We start from the raw sequence: 16999 nt of genomic DNA, 5'->3' as shown, positions 1-16999 counted from the left end.
TTCCATGGATTTAGGGTCTCTCCCAGCACCCAAATTCCCATTTTTCCAGGATGGCTTCGTGCAGAACGTTCACACAGGGTTATGGGATGGATTTTGGGGTCCCAGCCCCCAAAATCCCTGTTTTTCCAGGATGGCTTCGTGCAGAACGTTCCCACCCCCTGTGTGTGTTTTGGGGTCACTCTGGGATGGATTTTGGGGTCCCAGCCCCCCCAACCCCCCCCATTTTTCCAGGATGGCCTCGTGCAGAACATTCCCACAGGGTTATGGGATGGATTTTGGGGTCCCAGAGCCCCCAAAATCCCCATTTTTTCCAGGATGGCTTCGTGCAGAACGTTCACCACAGGGTTATGGGATGGATTTTGGAGTCCCAGCCCCCCCAACCCCCCCATTTTTCCAGGATGGCTTCGTGCAGAACGTTCCCACCCCTGTGTGTGTTTTGGGGTCACTCTGGGATGGATTTTGGGGTTCCAGACCCCCCAAATCCCTGATTTTCCAGGATGGCTTCGTGCAGAACATTCCCACAGGGCTCTGGGATGGATTTTGGGGTTCCAGCCCCCCCAAATCCCTGCTTTTTCCAGGATGGCTTCGTGCAGAACGTTCACACCCGCCGTGTGTGTTTTGGGGTCACTCTGGGATGGATTTTGGGGTCCCAGACCCCCCCAAATCCCTGATTTTTAGAAAGGCTTTGTGCAGAACGGGGCTGTTCGATGGATTTTGGGGTTCCATGGATTTAGGATCTCTCCCAGCACCCCAAATCCCCGTTTTTTTCCAGGATGGCTTCCTGCAGAACGTTTCCACAGGGCTGTGGGATGGATTTTGGGGTCCCAGCACCCCCAAATCCCCCTGTTTTTCCAGGATGGCTTCGTGCAGAACGTTCCCACCTCCGTGTGTGTTTTGGGGTCACTGTGGGATGGATTTTGGGGTTCCAGCCCCCCCAAATCCCTGTTTTTCCAGGAAGGCTTCGTGCAGAACATTCACACCCCCCGTGTGTGTTTTGGGGTCCCTCTGGGATGGATTTTGGGGTTCCAGAGCCCCCAAACCCCTGATTTTTAGAAAGGCTTTGTGCAGAACGGGGCTGTGGGATGGATTTTGGGGTTCCATGGATTTAGGGTGTCTCCCAGCACCCCAAATCCCTGTTTTTCCAGGATGGCTACGTGCAGAACGTTCCCACAGGGCTCTGGGATGGATTTTTGGGGTCCCAGACCCCCCAAACCCCCGTTTTTTCCAGGATGGCTTCGTGCAGAACGTTCCCACCCCTGTGTGTGTTTTGGGGTCACTCTGGGATGGATTTTGGGGTCCCAGCCCCCCCAAATCCCTGATTTTTCCAGGATGGCTTCGTGCAGAACGTTCCCACAGGGCTGTGGGATGGATTTTGGGGTCCCAGACCCCCCAAACCCCCCCTGTTTTTCCAGGATGGCTTCGTGCAGAACATTCCCACAGGGTTATGGGATGGATTTTGGGGTCCCAGACCCCCCCAAATCCCTGATTTTTAGAAAGGCTTTGTGCAGAACGGGGCTGTGGGATGGATTTTGGGGTTCCATGGATTTAGGATCTCTCCCTGCACCCCAAATCCCTGATTTTCCAGGATGGTTTCATGCAGAACATTCCCACAGGGCTCTGGGATGGATTTTGGGGTCCCAGCCCCCCCAAATTCCCATTTTTTCCAGGATGGCTTCGTGCAGAACGTTCCCACCCCCGTGTGTGTTTTGGGGTCACTCTGGTATGGATTTTGGGGTCCCAGACCCCCCAAATCCCTGCTTTTCCAGGCTGGCTTCGTGCAGAACGTTCCCACAGGGCTCTGGGATGGATTTTGGGGTCCCAGAGCCCCCAAACCCCCCATTTTTCCAGGATGGCTTCGTGCAGAACGTTCCCACCCCCGTGTGTGTTTTGGGGTCATTCTGGGATGGATTTTGGGGTCCCAGACCCCCCAAATCCCCGATTTTCCAGGATGGCTTCGTGCAGAACGTTCCCACAGGGCTCTGGGATGGATTTTGGGGTCCCAACCCCCCCAAACCCCCCCGATTTTTCCAGGATGGCTTCCTGCAGACCATTCCCACAGGGCTCTGGGATGGATTTTGGGGTTCCAGCCCCCCCAAATCCCTGTTTTTTGCAGGATGGCTTCGTGCAGAACGTTCCCACAGGGCTCTGGGATGGATTTTGGGGTCCCAGACCCCCCAAACCCCCATTTTTTCCAGGATGGCTTCGTGCAGAACGTTCCCACCCCTGTGTGTGTTTTGGGGTCACTCTGGGATGGATTTTGGGGTCCCAGACCCCCCAAATCCCCCGTTTTTTCCAGAATGGTTTCATGCAGAACATTCCCACAGGGTTATGGGATGGATTTTGGGGTTCCAGACCCCCCAAATTCCCATTTTTCCAGGATGGTTTCATTCAGAACGTTCCCACAGGGTTATGGGATGGATTTTGGGGTCCCAGCCCCCCCAAATCCCTGCTTTTTCCAGGATGGCTTCGTGCAGAACGTTCCCACCCCTGTGTGTGTTTTGGGGTCACTCTGGGATGGATTTTGGGGTCCCAGACCCCCCAAATCCCCCGTTTTTTCCAGAATGGTTTCATGCAGAACATTCCCACAGGGCTCTGGGATGGATTTTGGGGTTCCAGACTCCCCCAAATCCCTGTTTTTTCCAGGATGGCTTCGTGCAGAACATTCCCACAGGGCTGTGGGATGGATTTTGGGGTTCCAGACCCCCCAACCCCCCGTTTTTTCCAGGATGGCTTCGTGCAGAACGTTCACACCCCCCGTGTGTGTTTTGGGGTCACTCTGGGATGGATTTTGGGGTTCCAGCCCCCCCAAACCCCCGTTTTTCTGGATGGTTTCATTCAGAACATTCCCACAGGGCTCTGGGATGGATTTTGGGGTCCCAGCCCCCTCAACCCCCCCGTTTTTTCCAGGATGGCTTCGTGCAGAACGTTCACACCCCCCGTGTGCGCGTGGACCCCGACGGGCGCTGCGCGGTGATGCTGATCTACGGCACCCGCCTGGTGGTGCTGCCCTTCCGCCGCGACTCCCTGGCCGACGAGCACGAGGGGCTGGTGGGAGAGGGGTGAGAGAGACCCCCCTGACCCCCCCAGGGCACCCCAAACCCCGGGCAGCCCCCCTGAACCCCCCGTCCCCGCAGGCAGAAGTCGAGTTTCCTGCCCAGCTACATCATCGACGTGCGGGAGCTGGACGAGAAACTGCTCAACATCATCGACATGCAGTTCCTGCATGGCTACTATGAGCCCACGCTGCTGATCCTCTTCGAGCCCAACCAGACCTGGCCCGGGTCAGTCTGGGGGTCCCAGGGGGGTTTTGGGGGATTTCAGGAGGTTTTAGGGGGATTTCAGGGGATTTTGAGGGGTCCCAGCCCGTGCAGTTCCCCCATGGCTACCATGAGCCCACGCTGCTGATCCTCTCTGAGCCCAACCAGAGCTGGCCCGGGGCAGTTTGGGGGTCCCAGGGGGATTCTGGGGGGTTTTGGGGGGATTTCAGGGGGTTTTGGGGGGATTTCAGGGAGTTTTGGGGGGATTTCAGGGGGTTTTGGGGGGATTTCAGGGAGTTTTGGGGTGGTTTAGGGGATTTTGAGGGGTCCCAGCCCATGCAGTTCCCCCATGGCTACCATGAGCCCACCCTGCTGATCCTCTCTGAGCCCAACCAGACCTGGCCTGGGTCAGTTTGGGGGTCCCAGGGGGATTCTGGGGAGTTTTGGGGGGATTTCAGGGAGCTTTGGGGGGATTTAAGGGGATTTTGGGGGAGTTTCAGGGAGTTTTGAGGTGATTTCAGGGAGTTTTGGGGGGATTTCAGGGAGTTTTGGGGGGATTTCAGGGAGTTTTGAGGTGATTTCAGGGGGTTTTGGGGTCCCAGCCTGTGCAGTTCCTGCATGGCTACCATGAGCCCACCCTGCTGATCCTCTTGGAGCCCAACCAGAGCTGGCCCGGGTCAGTCTGGGGGTCCCAGGGGGGTTTTGGGGGGTTTTGGGGGGATTTCAGGGAGTTTTGGGGGGATTTCAGGGAGTTTTGGGGTCCCAGCCCATGCAGTTCCCCCATGGCTACCGTGAGCCCACCCTGCTGATCCTCTGTGAGCCCAACCAGACCTGGCCCGGGTCAGTCTGGGGCTCCCAGGGGGGTTTTGGGGGGATTTCAGGGAGTTTTGGGGGGTTTTGGGGTGGTTTGGGGGATTTTGAGGGGTCCCAGCCCATGCAGTTCCCCCATGGCTACCATGAGCCCACCCTGCTGATCCTCTCTGAGCCCAACCAGAGCTGGCCCGGGTCAGTCTGGGGGTCCCAGGGGGGTTTTGGGGGAATTTCAGGGGGTTTCAGGGGTTTTGGGGGGATTTTAGGGGATTTTGAGGGGTCCCAGCCCATGCAGTTCCTGCATGGCTACCATGAGCCCACCCTGCTGATCCTCTCTGAGCCCAACCAAACCTGGCCTGGGTCAGTTTGGGGCTCCCAGGAGGATTTTGGGGGGGGTTTGGGGGGATTTCAGGAGGTTTTAGGGGGATTTCAGGGGATTTTGGGGCGTTTCAGGGAGCTTTGAGGGGATTTCAGGGAGTTTTGGGGTGGTTTGGGGGATTTTGAGGGGTCCCAGCCCATGCAGTTCCCCCATGGCTACCATGAGCCCACCCTGCTGATGCTCTTCGAGCCCAACCAGAGCTGGCCCGGGGCAGTTTGGGGCTCCCAGGGGGATTTTGGGGGGTTTTGAGGGGATTTAAGGGAATTTTGGGGGAGTTTCAGGGAGCTTTGGGGCGATTTCAGGGAGCTTTGGGGGAGTTTCAGGGGTTTTGGGGTGGTTTGGGGGATTTTGAGGGGTCCCAGCCCATGCAGTTCCTGCATGGCTACCGTGAGCCCACCCTGCTGATCCTCTTGGAGCCCAACCAGAGCTGGCCCAGGGCAGTTTGGGGGTCCCAGGGGAGTTTTGGGTGAATTTCAGGTGGTTGTGAGGGGATTTAAGGGGATTTTGGGGGAGTTTCAGGGAGTTCTGAGGGGATTTCAGGGAGTTTTGGGGGGGTATCAGGGAGTTTTGGGGGATTTCAGGGGATTTTGAGGGGTCCCAGCCCATGCAGTTCCCCCATGGCTACCATGAGCCCACGCTGCTGATCCTCTTCGAGCCCAACCAGAGCTGGCCCGGGTCAGTTTGGGGCTCCCAGGGGGATTTTGGGGGGTTTTGGGGGATTTCAGGAGGTTTTAGGGGGATTTAAGGGGATTTTGGGGGGTTTCAGGGGGTTTTAGGGGAGTTTCAGGGAGTTTTGGGGGGATTTCAGGAGGTTTTAGGGGGATTTAAGGGGATTTTGGGGGGTTCCAGGGAGTTTTGGGGGGATTTCAGGGAGTTTTGGGGGGAGTTTGGGGGATTTTGAGGGGTCCCAGCCCATGCAGTTCCCCCATGGCTACCATGAGCCCACGCTGCTGATCCTCTCTGAGCCCAACCAGACCTGGCCTGGTTCAGTTTGGGGCTCCCAGGGGGGTTTTGGGGGGTTTTGGGGTGGTTTGGGGGGTTTTGAGGGGTCCCAGCCCATGCAGTTCCCCCATGGCTACCATGAGCCCACGCTGCTGATCCTCTTCGAGCCCAACCAGAGCTGGCCCGGGTCAGTTTGGGGCTCCCAGGGGGGTTTTGGGGGGATTTCAGGGAGTTTTGAGGGGATTTCAGGGAGTTTTGGGGGGATTTCAGGGAGTTTTGGGGGGATTTCAGGGAGTTTTGGGGGGATTTCAGGGAGTTTTGAGGGGATTTCAGGGAGTTTTGGGGGGATTTCAGGGAGTTTTGGGGTGGTTTGGGGGATTTTGAGGGGTCCCAGCCCATGCAGTTCCCCCCTGGCTACCATGAGCCCACGCTGCTGATCCTCTCTGAGCCCAACCAGAGCTGGCCCGGGTCAGTTTGGGGGTCCCAGGAGGATTCCAGGGGATTTTGGGGGGATTTCAGGGGTTGTGAGGCGATTTCAGGGAGTTTTGGGGGGTTATCAGGGAGTTTTGGGGGGATTTCAAGGGGTTTTGGGGTCCCAGCCCAGGCAGTTCCCCCATGGCTACCATGAGCCCACGCTGCTGATCCTCTTCGAGCCCAACCAGAGCTGGCCCGAGGCAGTTTGGGGGTCCCAGGAGGATTTTGGGGGGATTTCAGGGAGTTTTGGGGGGTTTTGGGGTGGTTTAGGGTCTCAGGAGGGGTCCCAGCCCGTGCAGTTCCCCCATGGCTACCATGAGCCCACCCTGCTGATCCTCTTGGAGCCCAACCAGAGCTGGCCCGGGTCAGTTTGGGGCTCCCAGGGGGGTTTTGGGGGGTTTTGAGGGGATTTAAGGGGAGTATTGGGGGGATTTCAGGGAGTTTTGGGGGGTTTTGGGGTGGTTTAGGGTCTCAAGAGGGGTCCCAGCCCATGCAGTTCCCCCATGGCTACCATGAGCCCACGCTGCTGATCCTCTTCGAGCCCAACCAGACCTGGCCCGGGTCAGTTTGGGGGTCCCAGGGGGGTTTTGGGGGGATTTTGGGGGATTTCAGGGAGTTTTGGGGTGATTTCAGGGAGTTTTGGGGGAGTTTCAGGGAGTTTTGGGGGGATTTTGAGGGGTTTTGGGGTCCCAGCCCATGCAGTTCCCCCATGGCTACCATGAGCCCACCCTGCTGATCCTCTTGGAGCCCAACCAGAGCTGGCCCGGGTCAGTTTGGGGGTCCCAGGGGGGTTTTGGGGGGGGTCCCAGGGGGATTTCAGGGAGTTTTGAGGGGATTTCAAGGAGTTTTGGGGGGATTTCAGGGGGTTTTGGGGGGATTTCAGGGGATTTTGAGGGGTCCCAGCCCATGCAGTTCCCCCATGGCTACCATGAGCCCACGCTGCTGATCCTCTCTGAGCCCAACCAGAGCTGGCCCGGGTCAGTTTGGGGGTCCCAGGGAGATTTCAGGGGATTTTGGGGGGATTTCAGGGGTTGTGAGGCGATTTCAGGGGGTTTGGGGGGATTTCAGGGAGTTTTGGGGTGGTTTGGGGGATTTTGAGGGGTCCCAGCCCGTGCAGTTCCCCCATGGCTACTATGAGCCCACCCTGCTGATCCTCTTCGAGCCCAACCAGAGCTGGCCCGGGTCAGTTTGGGGCTCCCAGGGGGGTTTTGGGGGGTTTCAGGGGTTTTGAGGGGATTTCAGGGGGTTTTGAGGGGGATTTCAGGGAGCTTTGGGGGGATTTCAGGGGGTTTTGGGGTGAGTTTGGTGGATTTTGAGGAGTCCCAGCCCATGCAGTTCCCCCATGGCTACCATGAGCCCACGCTGCTGATCCTCTTCGAGCCCAACCAGACCTGGCCCGGGTCAGTCTGGGGGTCCCAGGAGGATTCCAGGGGGTTTTGAGGTGATTTCAGGGGGTTTTGAGGGGATTTCAGGGGATTTTGAGGGGATTTCAGGGGATTTTGGGGTCCCAGCCCATGCAGTTCCCCCCTGGCTACCATGAGCCCACGCTGCTGATCCTCTTCGAGCCCAACCAGAGCTGGCCCGGGTCAGTTTGGGGCTCCCAGGGGGGTTTTGGGGGGATTTCAGGGAGTTTTGGGGGGTTTTGGGGTGGTTTGGGGGATTTTGAGGGGTCCCAGCCCATGGAGTTCCCGCATGGCTACCGTGAGCCCACCCTGCTGATCCTCTTGGAGCCCAACCAGAGCTGGCCAGGGGCAGTTTGGGGGTCCCAGGAGGATTTTGGGGGGGTTTTGGGGGGATTTCAGGGAGTTTTGGGGGGATTTCAGGGGATTTTGGGGAGTTTCAGGGAGTTTTGGGGGGATTTCAGGGGATTTTGAGGGGTCCCAGCCCATGCAGTTCCTGCATGGCTACCATGAGCCCACCCTGCTGATCCTCTTGGAGCCCAACCAGAGCTGGCCCGGGGCAGTTTGGGGGTCCCAGGGGGGTTTGGGGCATTTTGGGGAAGATTTGGGGTGCTTTGGAGGGAATTTGGGGTGTTCTGGGGGGGTTTCAGGGATTTTGGGCTGTTCTGGGGGGGTTTCAGGGGTTTTGGGGTGTTCTGGGGGGGTTTTGGGGTGTTTTGGGGGGGTTTCAGGGGTTTTGGGGTGTTCTGGGGGGGTTTCAGGGGTTTTGGGGTGTTCTGGGGGGGTTTGGAGGGAATTTGGGGTGTTTGGGGGGGGTTTCAGGGGTTTTGGGGTGTTCTGGGGGGGTATCGGGGGTTTCGGGGTATTCTGGGGGGGTTTTGGGGGGGTTTCGTGGATTTTGGGGGGGTTTCAGGGGTTTTGGGCTGTTCTGGGGGGGTTTTGGGTGTTCTGGAGGGGTTTGGGGGTTTTGGGGTGTTCTGGGGGGGTTTTGGGCTGTTCTGGGGGGGTTTCAGGGGTTTTGGGGTGTTTTGGGGGGGTTTCAGGGGATTTGGGGTGTTCTGGGGGGTTTCAGGGGTTTTGGGGTGTTCTGGGGGGGTTTCAGGCGTTTTGGGGGATTTTGGGGGGCTGTCAGGGGTTTTGGGGTGTTCTGGGGGGGTTTCAGGGGATTTGGGGTGTTCTGGGGGGGTTTCAGGGATTTTGGGCTGTTCTGGGGGGCGTTTCAGGGATTTTGGGGGATTTTGGGGGTGTTTCAGGGGTTTTGGGGTGTTTTGGGGGGGCTTCAGGGGATTTGGGGTGTTTTGGGGCGGTTTGGGGGGTTTTGGGCTGTTTTGGGGGGGTTTTGGGGGGGTTTCAGGGGTTTTGGGGTGTTCTGGGGGGGTTTTGGGGTGTTTTGGGGGGATTTCAGGGGTTTTGGGGTGTTTTGGGGGGTTTCAGGGAATTTGGGGTCCCAGCCCCATCAGTTCCCCCCCGGACCCCCAGTCCCACCCTGCTGATCCCCTCTGAGCCCGCGCAGAGCCGGCCCGGGGCACTCTGGGGGATTTTGGGGGAAATTTGGGGGAATTTGGGGTTCAGGGAGTTTTGGGGTCCCCCGAGGCTCTGAGAGGTCCCAGTGCAGGGGACAGTGCCCAGTTTGGGGTGACAGGGACAGGGGACAGTGCCCAGTTTGGGGTGACAGGGACACTGGGGACACAGGGACAGGGGACAGTGCCCAGTTTGGGGTGACAGGGACACTGGGGACACAGGGACAGGGGACAGTGCCCAGTTTGGGGTGACAGGGACAGGGGACACAGGGACAGGGGACAGTGCCCAGTTTGGGGTGACAGGGACAGGGGACAGTGCCCAGTTTGGGGTGACAGGGACAGGGGACAGTGCCCAGTTTGGGGTGACAGTGACACTGGGGACAGAGGGACAGGGGACAGTGCCCAGTTTGGGGTGACAGTGACATTGGGGACACAGGGACAGGGGACAGTGCCCAGTTTGGGGTGACAGGGACACTGGGACACAGGGACAGGGGACAGTGCCCAGTTTGGGGTGACAGTGACACTGGGGACACAGGGACAGGGAACAGTGCCCAGTTTCGGGTGACAGTGACACTGGGGACACAGGGACAGGGGACAGTGCCCACTTTGGGGTGACAGGGACAGGGGACAGTGCCCAGTTTGGGGTGACAGTGACACTGGGGACACAGGGACAGGGGACAGTGCCCAGTTTCGGGTGACAGTGACACTGGGGACACAGGGACAGGGGACAGTGCCCACTTTGGGGACACAGTGACACTGGGGACACAGGGACAGGGGACAGTGCCCAGTTTGGGGACACAGTGACACTGGGGACACAGGGACAGGGGACAGTGCCCAGTTTGGGGTGACAGGGACAGGGGACAGTGCCCAGTTTGGGGTGACAGGGACACTGGGACACAGGGACAGGGGACAGTGCCCACTTTGGGGTGACAGTGACACTGGGGACAGTGCCCAGTTTGGGGTGACAGGGACACTGGGGACAGAGGGACAGGGGACAGTGCCCAGTTTGGGGTGACAGGGACAGGGGACACAGGGACAGGGGACAGTGCCCACTTTGGGGACACAGTGACACTGGGGACACAGGGACAGGGGACAGTGCCCAGTTTGGGGTGACAGTGCTGGGGGGTCAGGTGTCACCCCTGGTGACATTGGGGTGTCCCCAAAGGGGTGACAGGGCTGGGGAGTCACAGAGGTCACTCCAGGTGACATTGAGGTGTCCCCAAAGGGGTAACAGGGGTCAGGGGTCACTCTTGGGGACATTGGGGTGTCCCTAAGAGAGTGACAGGGCTCAGGGGTCAGGCTGTCACCCTGGGGGACATTGAGGTGTCCCCACAGGAGGGTGGCAGTGCGACAGGACACGGGCGGGGTCGGGCTGTGTCTGTGACCCCCAGGTGACACTCAGGTGTCCCCACAGGAGGGTGGCAGTGCCACAGGACATGGGCGGGGTCGGGCTGTGTCTGTGACCCCCAGGTGACACAGAGGTGTCCCCACAGGAGGGTGGCAGTGCCACAGGACACGGGTGGGGTCGGGCTGTGTCTGTGACCCCCCCAGGTGACACTCAGGTGACACTCAGGTGTCCCCACAGGAGGGTGGCAGTGCCACAGGACACGGGCGGGGTCAGGCTGTGTCTGTGACCCCCCCAGGTGACCCCCAGGTGACACTCAGGTGTCCCCACAGGAGGGTGGCAGTGCCACAGGACAGGGGCGGGGTCGGGCTGTGTCTGTGACCCCCAGGTGACCCCCAGGTGACAGAGGTGTCCCCACAGGAGGGTGGCAGTGCGACAGGACACAGGCGGGGTAGGGCTGTGTCTGTGACCCCCAGGTGACACAGGTGTCCCCACAGGAGGGTGGCAGTGCGACAGGACACGGGTGGGGTCGGGCTGTGTCTGTGACCCCCAGGTGACACTCAGGTGACACTCAGGTGTCCCCACAGGAGGGTGGCAGTGCCACAGGACACGGGTGGGGTCGGGCTGTGTCTGTGACCCCCAGGTGACACTCAGGTGTCCCCACAGGAGGGTGGCAGTGCCACAGGACAGGGCGGGGTCGGGCTGTGTCTGTGACCCCCAGGTGACACAGAGGTGACACAGGTGTCCCCACAGGAGGGTGGCAGTGCGACAGGACACGGGCGGGGTCGGGCTGTGTCTGTGACCCCCAGGTGACACTCAGGTGTCCCCACAGGAGGGTGGCAGTGCGACAGGACAGGGGTGGGGTCAGGCTGTGTCTGTGACCCCCAGGTGACCCCCAGGTGACACTCAGGTGTCCCCACAGGAGGGTGGCAGTGCGACAGGACACGGGCGGGGTCAGGCTGTGTCTGTGACCCCCCCAGGTGACACTCAGGTGTCCCCACAGGAGGGTGGCAGTGCCACAGGACACGGGCGGGGTCGGGCTGTGTCTGTGACCCCCCCAGGTGACACTCAGGTGTCCCCACAGGAGGGTGGCAGTGCGACAGGACACGGGCGGGGTCGGGCTGTGTCTGTGACCCCCAGGTGACACTCAGGTGACACTCAGGTGTCCCCACAGGAGGGTGGCAGTGCGACAGGACACGGGCGGGGTCGGGCTGTGTCTGTGACCCCCAGGTGACACAGGTGTCCCCACAGGAGGGTGGCAGTGCGACAGGACACGGGCGGGGTCGGGCTGTGTCTGTGACCCCCAGGTGACCCCCAGGTGACACTCAGGTGTCCCCACAGGAGGGTGGCAGTGCGACAGGACACGGGCGGGGTCGGGCTGTGTCTGTGACCCCCCCAGGTGACACAGAGGTGACAGAGGTGTCCCCACAGGAGGGTGGCAGTGCGACAGGACACGGGCAGGGTCGGGCTGTGTCTGTGACCCCCAGGTGACCCCCAGGTGACACTCAGGTGTCCCCACAGGAGGGTGGCAGTGCGACAGGACACCTGCAGCATCGTGGCCATCTCGCTGAACATCCTGCAGCGCGTCCACCCCGTGATCTGGTCCCTGAGCTCGCTGCCCTTCGACTGCACCCAGGCCCTGCCCGTGCCCAAACCCATCGGTCAGTGACAGTGACAGTGACACAGTGACACAGTGACAGTGACACAGTGACACAGTGACACAGTGACAGTCACAGTGACACAGTGACACAGTGACACAGTGACACAGTGACAGTGACAGGGTCCCTGAGCTCGCTGCCCTTCGACTGCACCCAGGCCCTGCCCGTGCCCAAACCCATCGGTCAGTGACAGGGACAGGGACAGGGACAGGGACAGTGACACAGTGACAGTGACACAGTGACAGTGACACAGTGACACAGTGACAGTGACACAGTGACACAGTGACAGTGACACAATGACAGTGACACAGTGACAGTGACACAGTGACAGTGACACAGTGACAGTGACAGTGACACAGTGACACAGTGACACAGTGACACAGTGACAGTGACACAGGGACAGGGACACAGTGACACAGTGACACAGTGACAGTGACAGTGACACAGTGACAGTGACACAGTGACAGTGACACAGTGACAGTGACAGTGACAGTGATACAGTGACACAGTCACAGTGACAGTGACACAGTGACAGGGACACAGTGACACAGTGACACTGACAGGGTCCCTGAGCTCGCTGCCCTTCGACTGCACCCAGGCCCTGCCCGTGCCCAAACCCATCGGTCAGTGACAGGGACAGGGACAGTGACACAGTGACACAGTGACAGTGACACAGTGACAGTGACACAGTGACAGTGACAGTGACACAGTGACACAGTGACAGTGACACAGTGACACAGTGACACAGGGACACAGTGACAGTGACACAGTGACAGTGACACAGTGACAGTGACACAGTGACAGTGACACAGTGACACAGTGACACAGTGACACAGTGACAGGGACACAGTGACACAGTGACACTGACAGGGTCCCTGAGCTCGCTGCCCTTCGACTGCACCCAGGCCCTGCCCGTGCCCAAACCCATCGGTCAGTGACAGGGACAGGGACAGTGACAGTGACACAGGGACACAGTGACAGTGACACAGGGACAGTGACACTGACAGGGTCCCTGAGCTCGCTGCCCTTCGACTGCACCCAGGCCCTGCCTGTGCCCAAACCCATCGGTCAGTGACACAGGGACAGTGACACAGTGACACAGGGACACAGTGACACAGTGACAGGGACAGGGACACAGGGACAGTGACACAGTGACAGTGACACAGTGACACAGTGACACAGTGACACTGACAGGGTCCCTGAGCTCGCTGCCCTTCGACTGCACCCAGGCCCTGCCCGTGCCCAAACCCATCGGTCAGTGACACAGTGACACAGTGACAGGGACACAGTGACACAGTGACACAGTGACGGTGACAGTGACACAGTGACACAGTGACAGTGACACAGTGACACAGTGACACTGACAGGGTCCCTGAGCTCGCTGGCCTTCGACTGCACCCAGGCCCTGCCCGTGCCCAAACCCATCGGTCAGTGACAGGGACAGGGACAGTGACACAGGGACAGTGACAGTGACAGTGACACAGTGACAGTGACACAGTGACAGTGACACAGTGACAGTGACAGTGACACAGTGACAGTGACACAGTGACAGTGACACAGTGACACAGTGACAGTGACAGGGACACAGTGACACAGTGACAGTGACACAGTGACAGTGACACAGTGACAGTGACACAGTGACAGTGACAGTGACACAGTGACAGTGACACAGGGACAGTGACACAGTGACACACTGACACAGTGACACAGTGACAGTGACAGTGACACAGTGACAGTGACAGTGACACAGTGACACAGTGACAGAGTGACACAGTGACAGTGACACAGTGACAGTGACACAGTGACAGGGACAGTGACAGTGACACAGTGACTCAGTGACACAGTGACAGTGACACAGTGACACAGTGACACAGGGACAGGGACACAGGGACACACTGACACAGTGACACAGTGACAGTGACAGTGACACAGTGACACAGTGACAGTGACACAGTGACAGTGACACAGTGACACAGTGACAGAGTGACACAGTGACAGTGACACAGTGACAGTGACACAGTGACTCAGTGACACAGTGACAGTGACACAGTGACACAGTGACACAGGGACAGGGACACAGTGACAGTGACACAGTGACACAGTGACACAGTGACACAGTGACAGGGACACAGTGACAGTGACACAGTGACACAGTGACAGTGACACAGTGACAGTGACAGGGACAGTGACACAGTGACACAGTGACAGGGACACAGTGACAGGGACAGTGACACAGTGACAGTGACACAGTGACACAGTGACAGTGACAGTGACACAGTGACAGTGACAGTGACAGTGACACAGTGACACAGTGACACAGTGACAGTGACACAGTGACAGGGACACAGGGACAGTGACAGTGACACAGTGACACAGTGACAGTGACACAGTGACAGTGACACAGTGACAGTGACAGTGACACAGTGACACAGTGACAGTGACACAGTGACACAGTGACACAGGGACACAGTGACAGTGACACAGTGACAGTGACACAGTGACAGTGACACAGTGACAGTGACACAGTGACACAGTGACACAGTGACACAGTGACAGTGACACAGTGACACAGTGACACTGACAGGGTCCCTGAGCTCGCTGCCCTTCGACTGCACCCAGGCCCTGCCCGTGCCCAAACCCATCGGTCAGTGACAGGGACAGGGACAGAGTGACACAGTGACACAGTGACAGTGACACAGTGACAGTGACACAGTGACAGTGACAGTGACAGTGACACAGTGACAGTGACAGTGACACAGTGACACAGTGACAGTGACAGGGTCCCTGAGCTCGCTGGCCTTCGACTGCACCCAGGCCCTGCCCGTGCCCAAACCCATCGGTCAGTGACACTGCAGTGACACAGGGACAGGGACAGTGACAGGGACAGTGACACAGTGACAGTGACACAGTGACAGTGACACAGTGACAGTGACAGGGACACAGTGACAGTGACACACTGACAGGGACAGGGACAGTGACACAGTGACACAGTGACAGTGACACAGTGACAGTGACACAGTGACACAGTGACACAGTGACACAGTGACACAGTGACAGTGACACACTGACAGGGACAGGGACACAGTGACACAGTGACACAGTGACAGTGACACAGTGACAGTGACAGTGACACAGTGACAGTGACAGTGACAGTGATACAGTGACACAGTCACAGTGACAGTGACACAGTGACAGTGACACAGTGACACAGGGACACAGTGACAGTGACACAGTGACACAGTGACAGTGACAGGGTCCCTGAGCTCGCTGCCCTTCGACTGCACCCAGGCCCTGCCCGTGCCCAAACCCATCGGTCAGTGACACTGCAGTGACACAGGGACACAGGGACAGTGACACAGTGACAGTGACAGTGACACAGTGACAGTGACACAATGACAGTGACACAGTGACAGTGACAGTGACACAGTGACAGTGACACAGTGACAGTGACACAATGACAGTGACACAGTGACAGTGACAGTGACACAGTGACAGGGACACAGTGACAGTGACAGTGACACAGTGACAGTGACACAATGACAGTGACACAGTGACAGTGGCAGTGACACAATGACAGGGACACAGTGACAGTGACACAGTGACACAGTGACACTGACACAGTGACAGTGACACAGTGACACAGTGACACAGTGACAGGGACACAGTGACAGTGACACAGTGACAGTGACACAGTGACAGTGACACAATGACAGTGACACAGTGACAGTGACAGTGACACAGTGACAGGGACACAGTGACAGTGACACAGTGACACAGTGACACAGTCACAGTGACACAGTTACAGTGACACAGTGACAGTGACACAGTGACACAGTGACACAGTGACAGTGACAGTGACACAGTGACACAGTGACAGTGACACAGTGACACAGTGACACAGTGACACAGGGACAGGGACACAGGGACACAGTGACAGTGACACAGTGACAGTGACACAGGGACACAGTGACAGTGACACAGTGACACAGGGACACAGTGACAGTGACACAGTGACAGTGACACAGTGACAGTGACACAGTGACACAGTGACACAGTGACAGTGACACAGTGACAGTGACACAGTGACAGTGACACAGTGACACAGTGACACAGTGACACAGTGACAGGGACAGTGACACAGTGACACAGTGACACAGTGACACAGTGACAGGGACAGTGACACAGTGACAGTGACACAGTGACACAGTGACACAGTGACACAGTGACAGTGACACAGTGACACAGTGACAGTGACACAGTGACACAGTGACACAGTGACAGTGACAGTGACAGTGACACAGTGACAGTGACACAGTGACAGTGACACAGTGACACAGTGACACAGTGACACAGTGACAGTGACACAGTGACACAGTGAGAGTGACACAGTGACACAGTGACAGTGACACAGTGACAGTGACACAGTGACAGTGACACTGTGACAGTGACAGTGACACAGTGACACAGTGACACAGTGACAGTGACAGGGACACAGTGACAGTGACACAGTGACACAGTGACAGTGACACAGTGACACAGTGACAGTGACACAGTGACAGTGACACTGTGACAGTGACAGTGACACAGTGACACAGTGACACAGTGACAGTGACAGGGACACAGTGACAGTGACACAGTGACACAGTGACAGTGACACAGTGACACAGTGACAGTGACACAGTGACAGTGACACAGTGACAGTGACACAGTGACACAGTGACACAGTGACACAGTGACAGTGACACAGTGACACAGTGACACAGTGACACAGTGACAGTGACACAGTGACACTGTCCCCAATGTCCCCAATGTCCCCATGTCCCAGGGGGTGTGCTGATGGTGTGATGATGTTGACAATGACACTGACACTGTCCCCAATGTCCCAGGGGGCGTGGTGATGATGACACTGTCCCCAATGTCCCCATGTCCCAGGGGGCGTGGTGACAATGACATTGTCCCCAATGTCCCCAATGTCCCCATGTCCCAGGGGGTGTGGTGATGGTGTGGTGATGGTGACAATGACAATGACAATGTCCCCATGTCCCAGGGGGTGTGGTGATGGTGTGGTGATGGTGACAATGACACTGACACTGTCCCCATGTCCCAGGGGGTGTGGTGATGGTGTGGTGATGGTGACAATGACAATGACAATGTCCCCATGTCCCAGGGGGTGTGGTGACAATGACACTGTCCCCAATGTCCCCATGTCCCAGG

The 16999-nt window shown here is 58.1% G+C and overlaps 1 protein-coding gene across 4 annotated transcripts in view; it reads left to right on the top strand.

Annotated features, from left to right (window-relative positions):
• CPSF1 (cleavage and polyadenylation specific factor 1) overlaps positions 1 to 16999 on the top strand; it is a 130987-nt gene that overhangs the window by 24012 nt on the left and 89976 nt on the right. For all 4 annotated transcript variants that reach the window (XM_059868611.1, XM_059868620.1, XM_059868628.1 and 1 more), the window contains exons 5-7: positions 2908 to 3059; positions 3135 to 3281; positions 11649 to 11788. In XM_059868611.1, the coding sequence (XP_059724594.1) occupies positions 2908 to 3059; positions 3135 to 3281; positions 11649 to 11788 (439 nt within the window). The remainder of the gene's footprint in view (positions 1 to 2907; positions 3060 to 3134; positions 3282 to 11648; positions 11789 to 16999) is intronic.

The sequence above is a fragment of the Haemorhous mexicanus genome, chromosome 1, assembly GCF_027477595.1.
Source record: "Haemorhous mexicanus isolate bHaeMex1 chromosome 1, bHaeMex1.pri, whole genome shotgun sequence".
Classification (NCBI taxonomy): domain Eukaryota; kingdom Metazoa; phylum Chordata; class Aves; order Passeriformes; family Fringillidae; genus Haemorhous; species Haemorhous mexicanus.
This window is presented reverse-complemented; position numbering and strand designations above follow the sequence as displayed.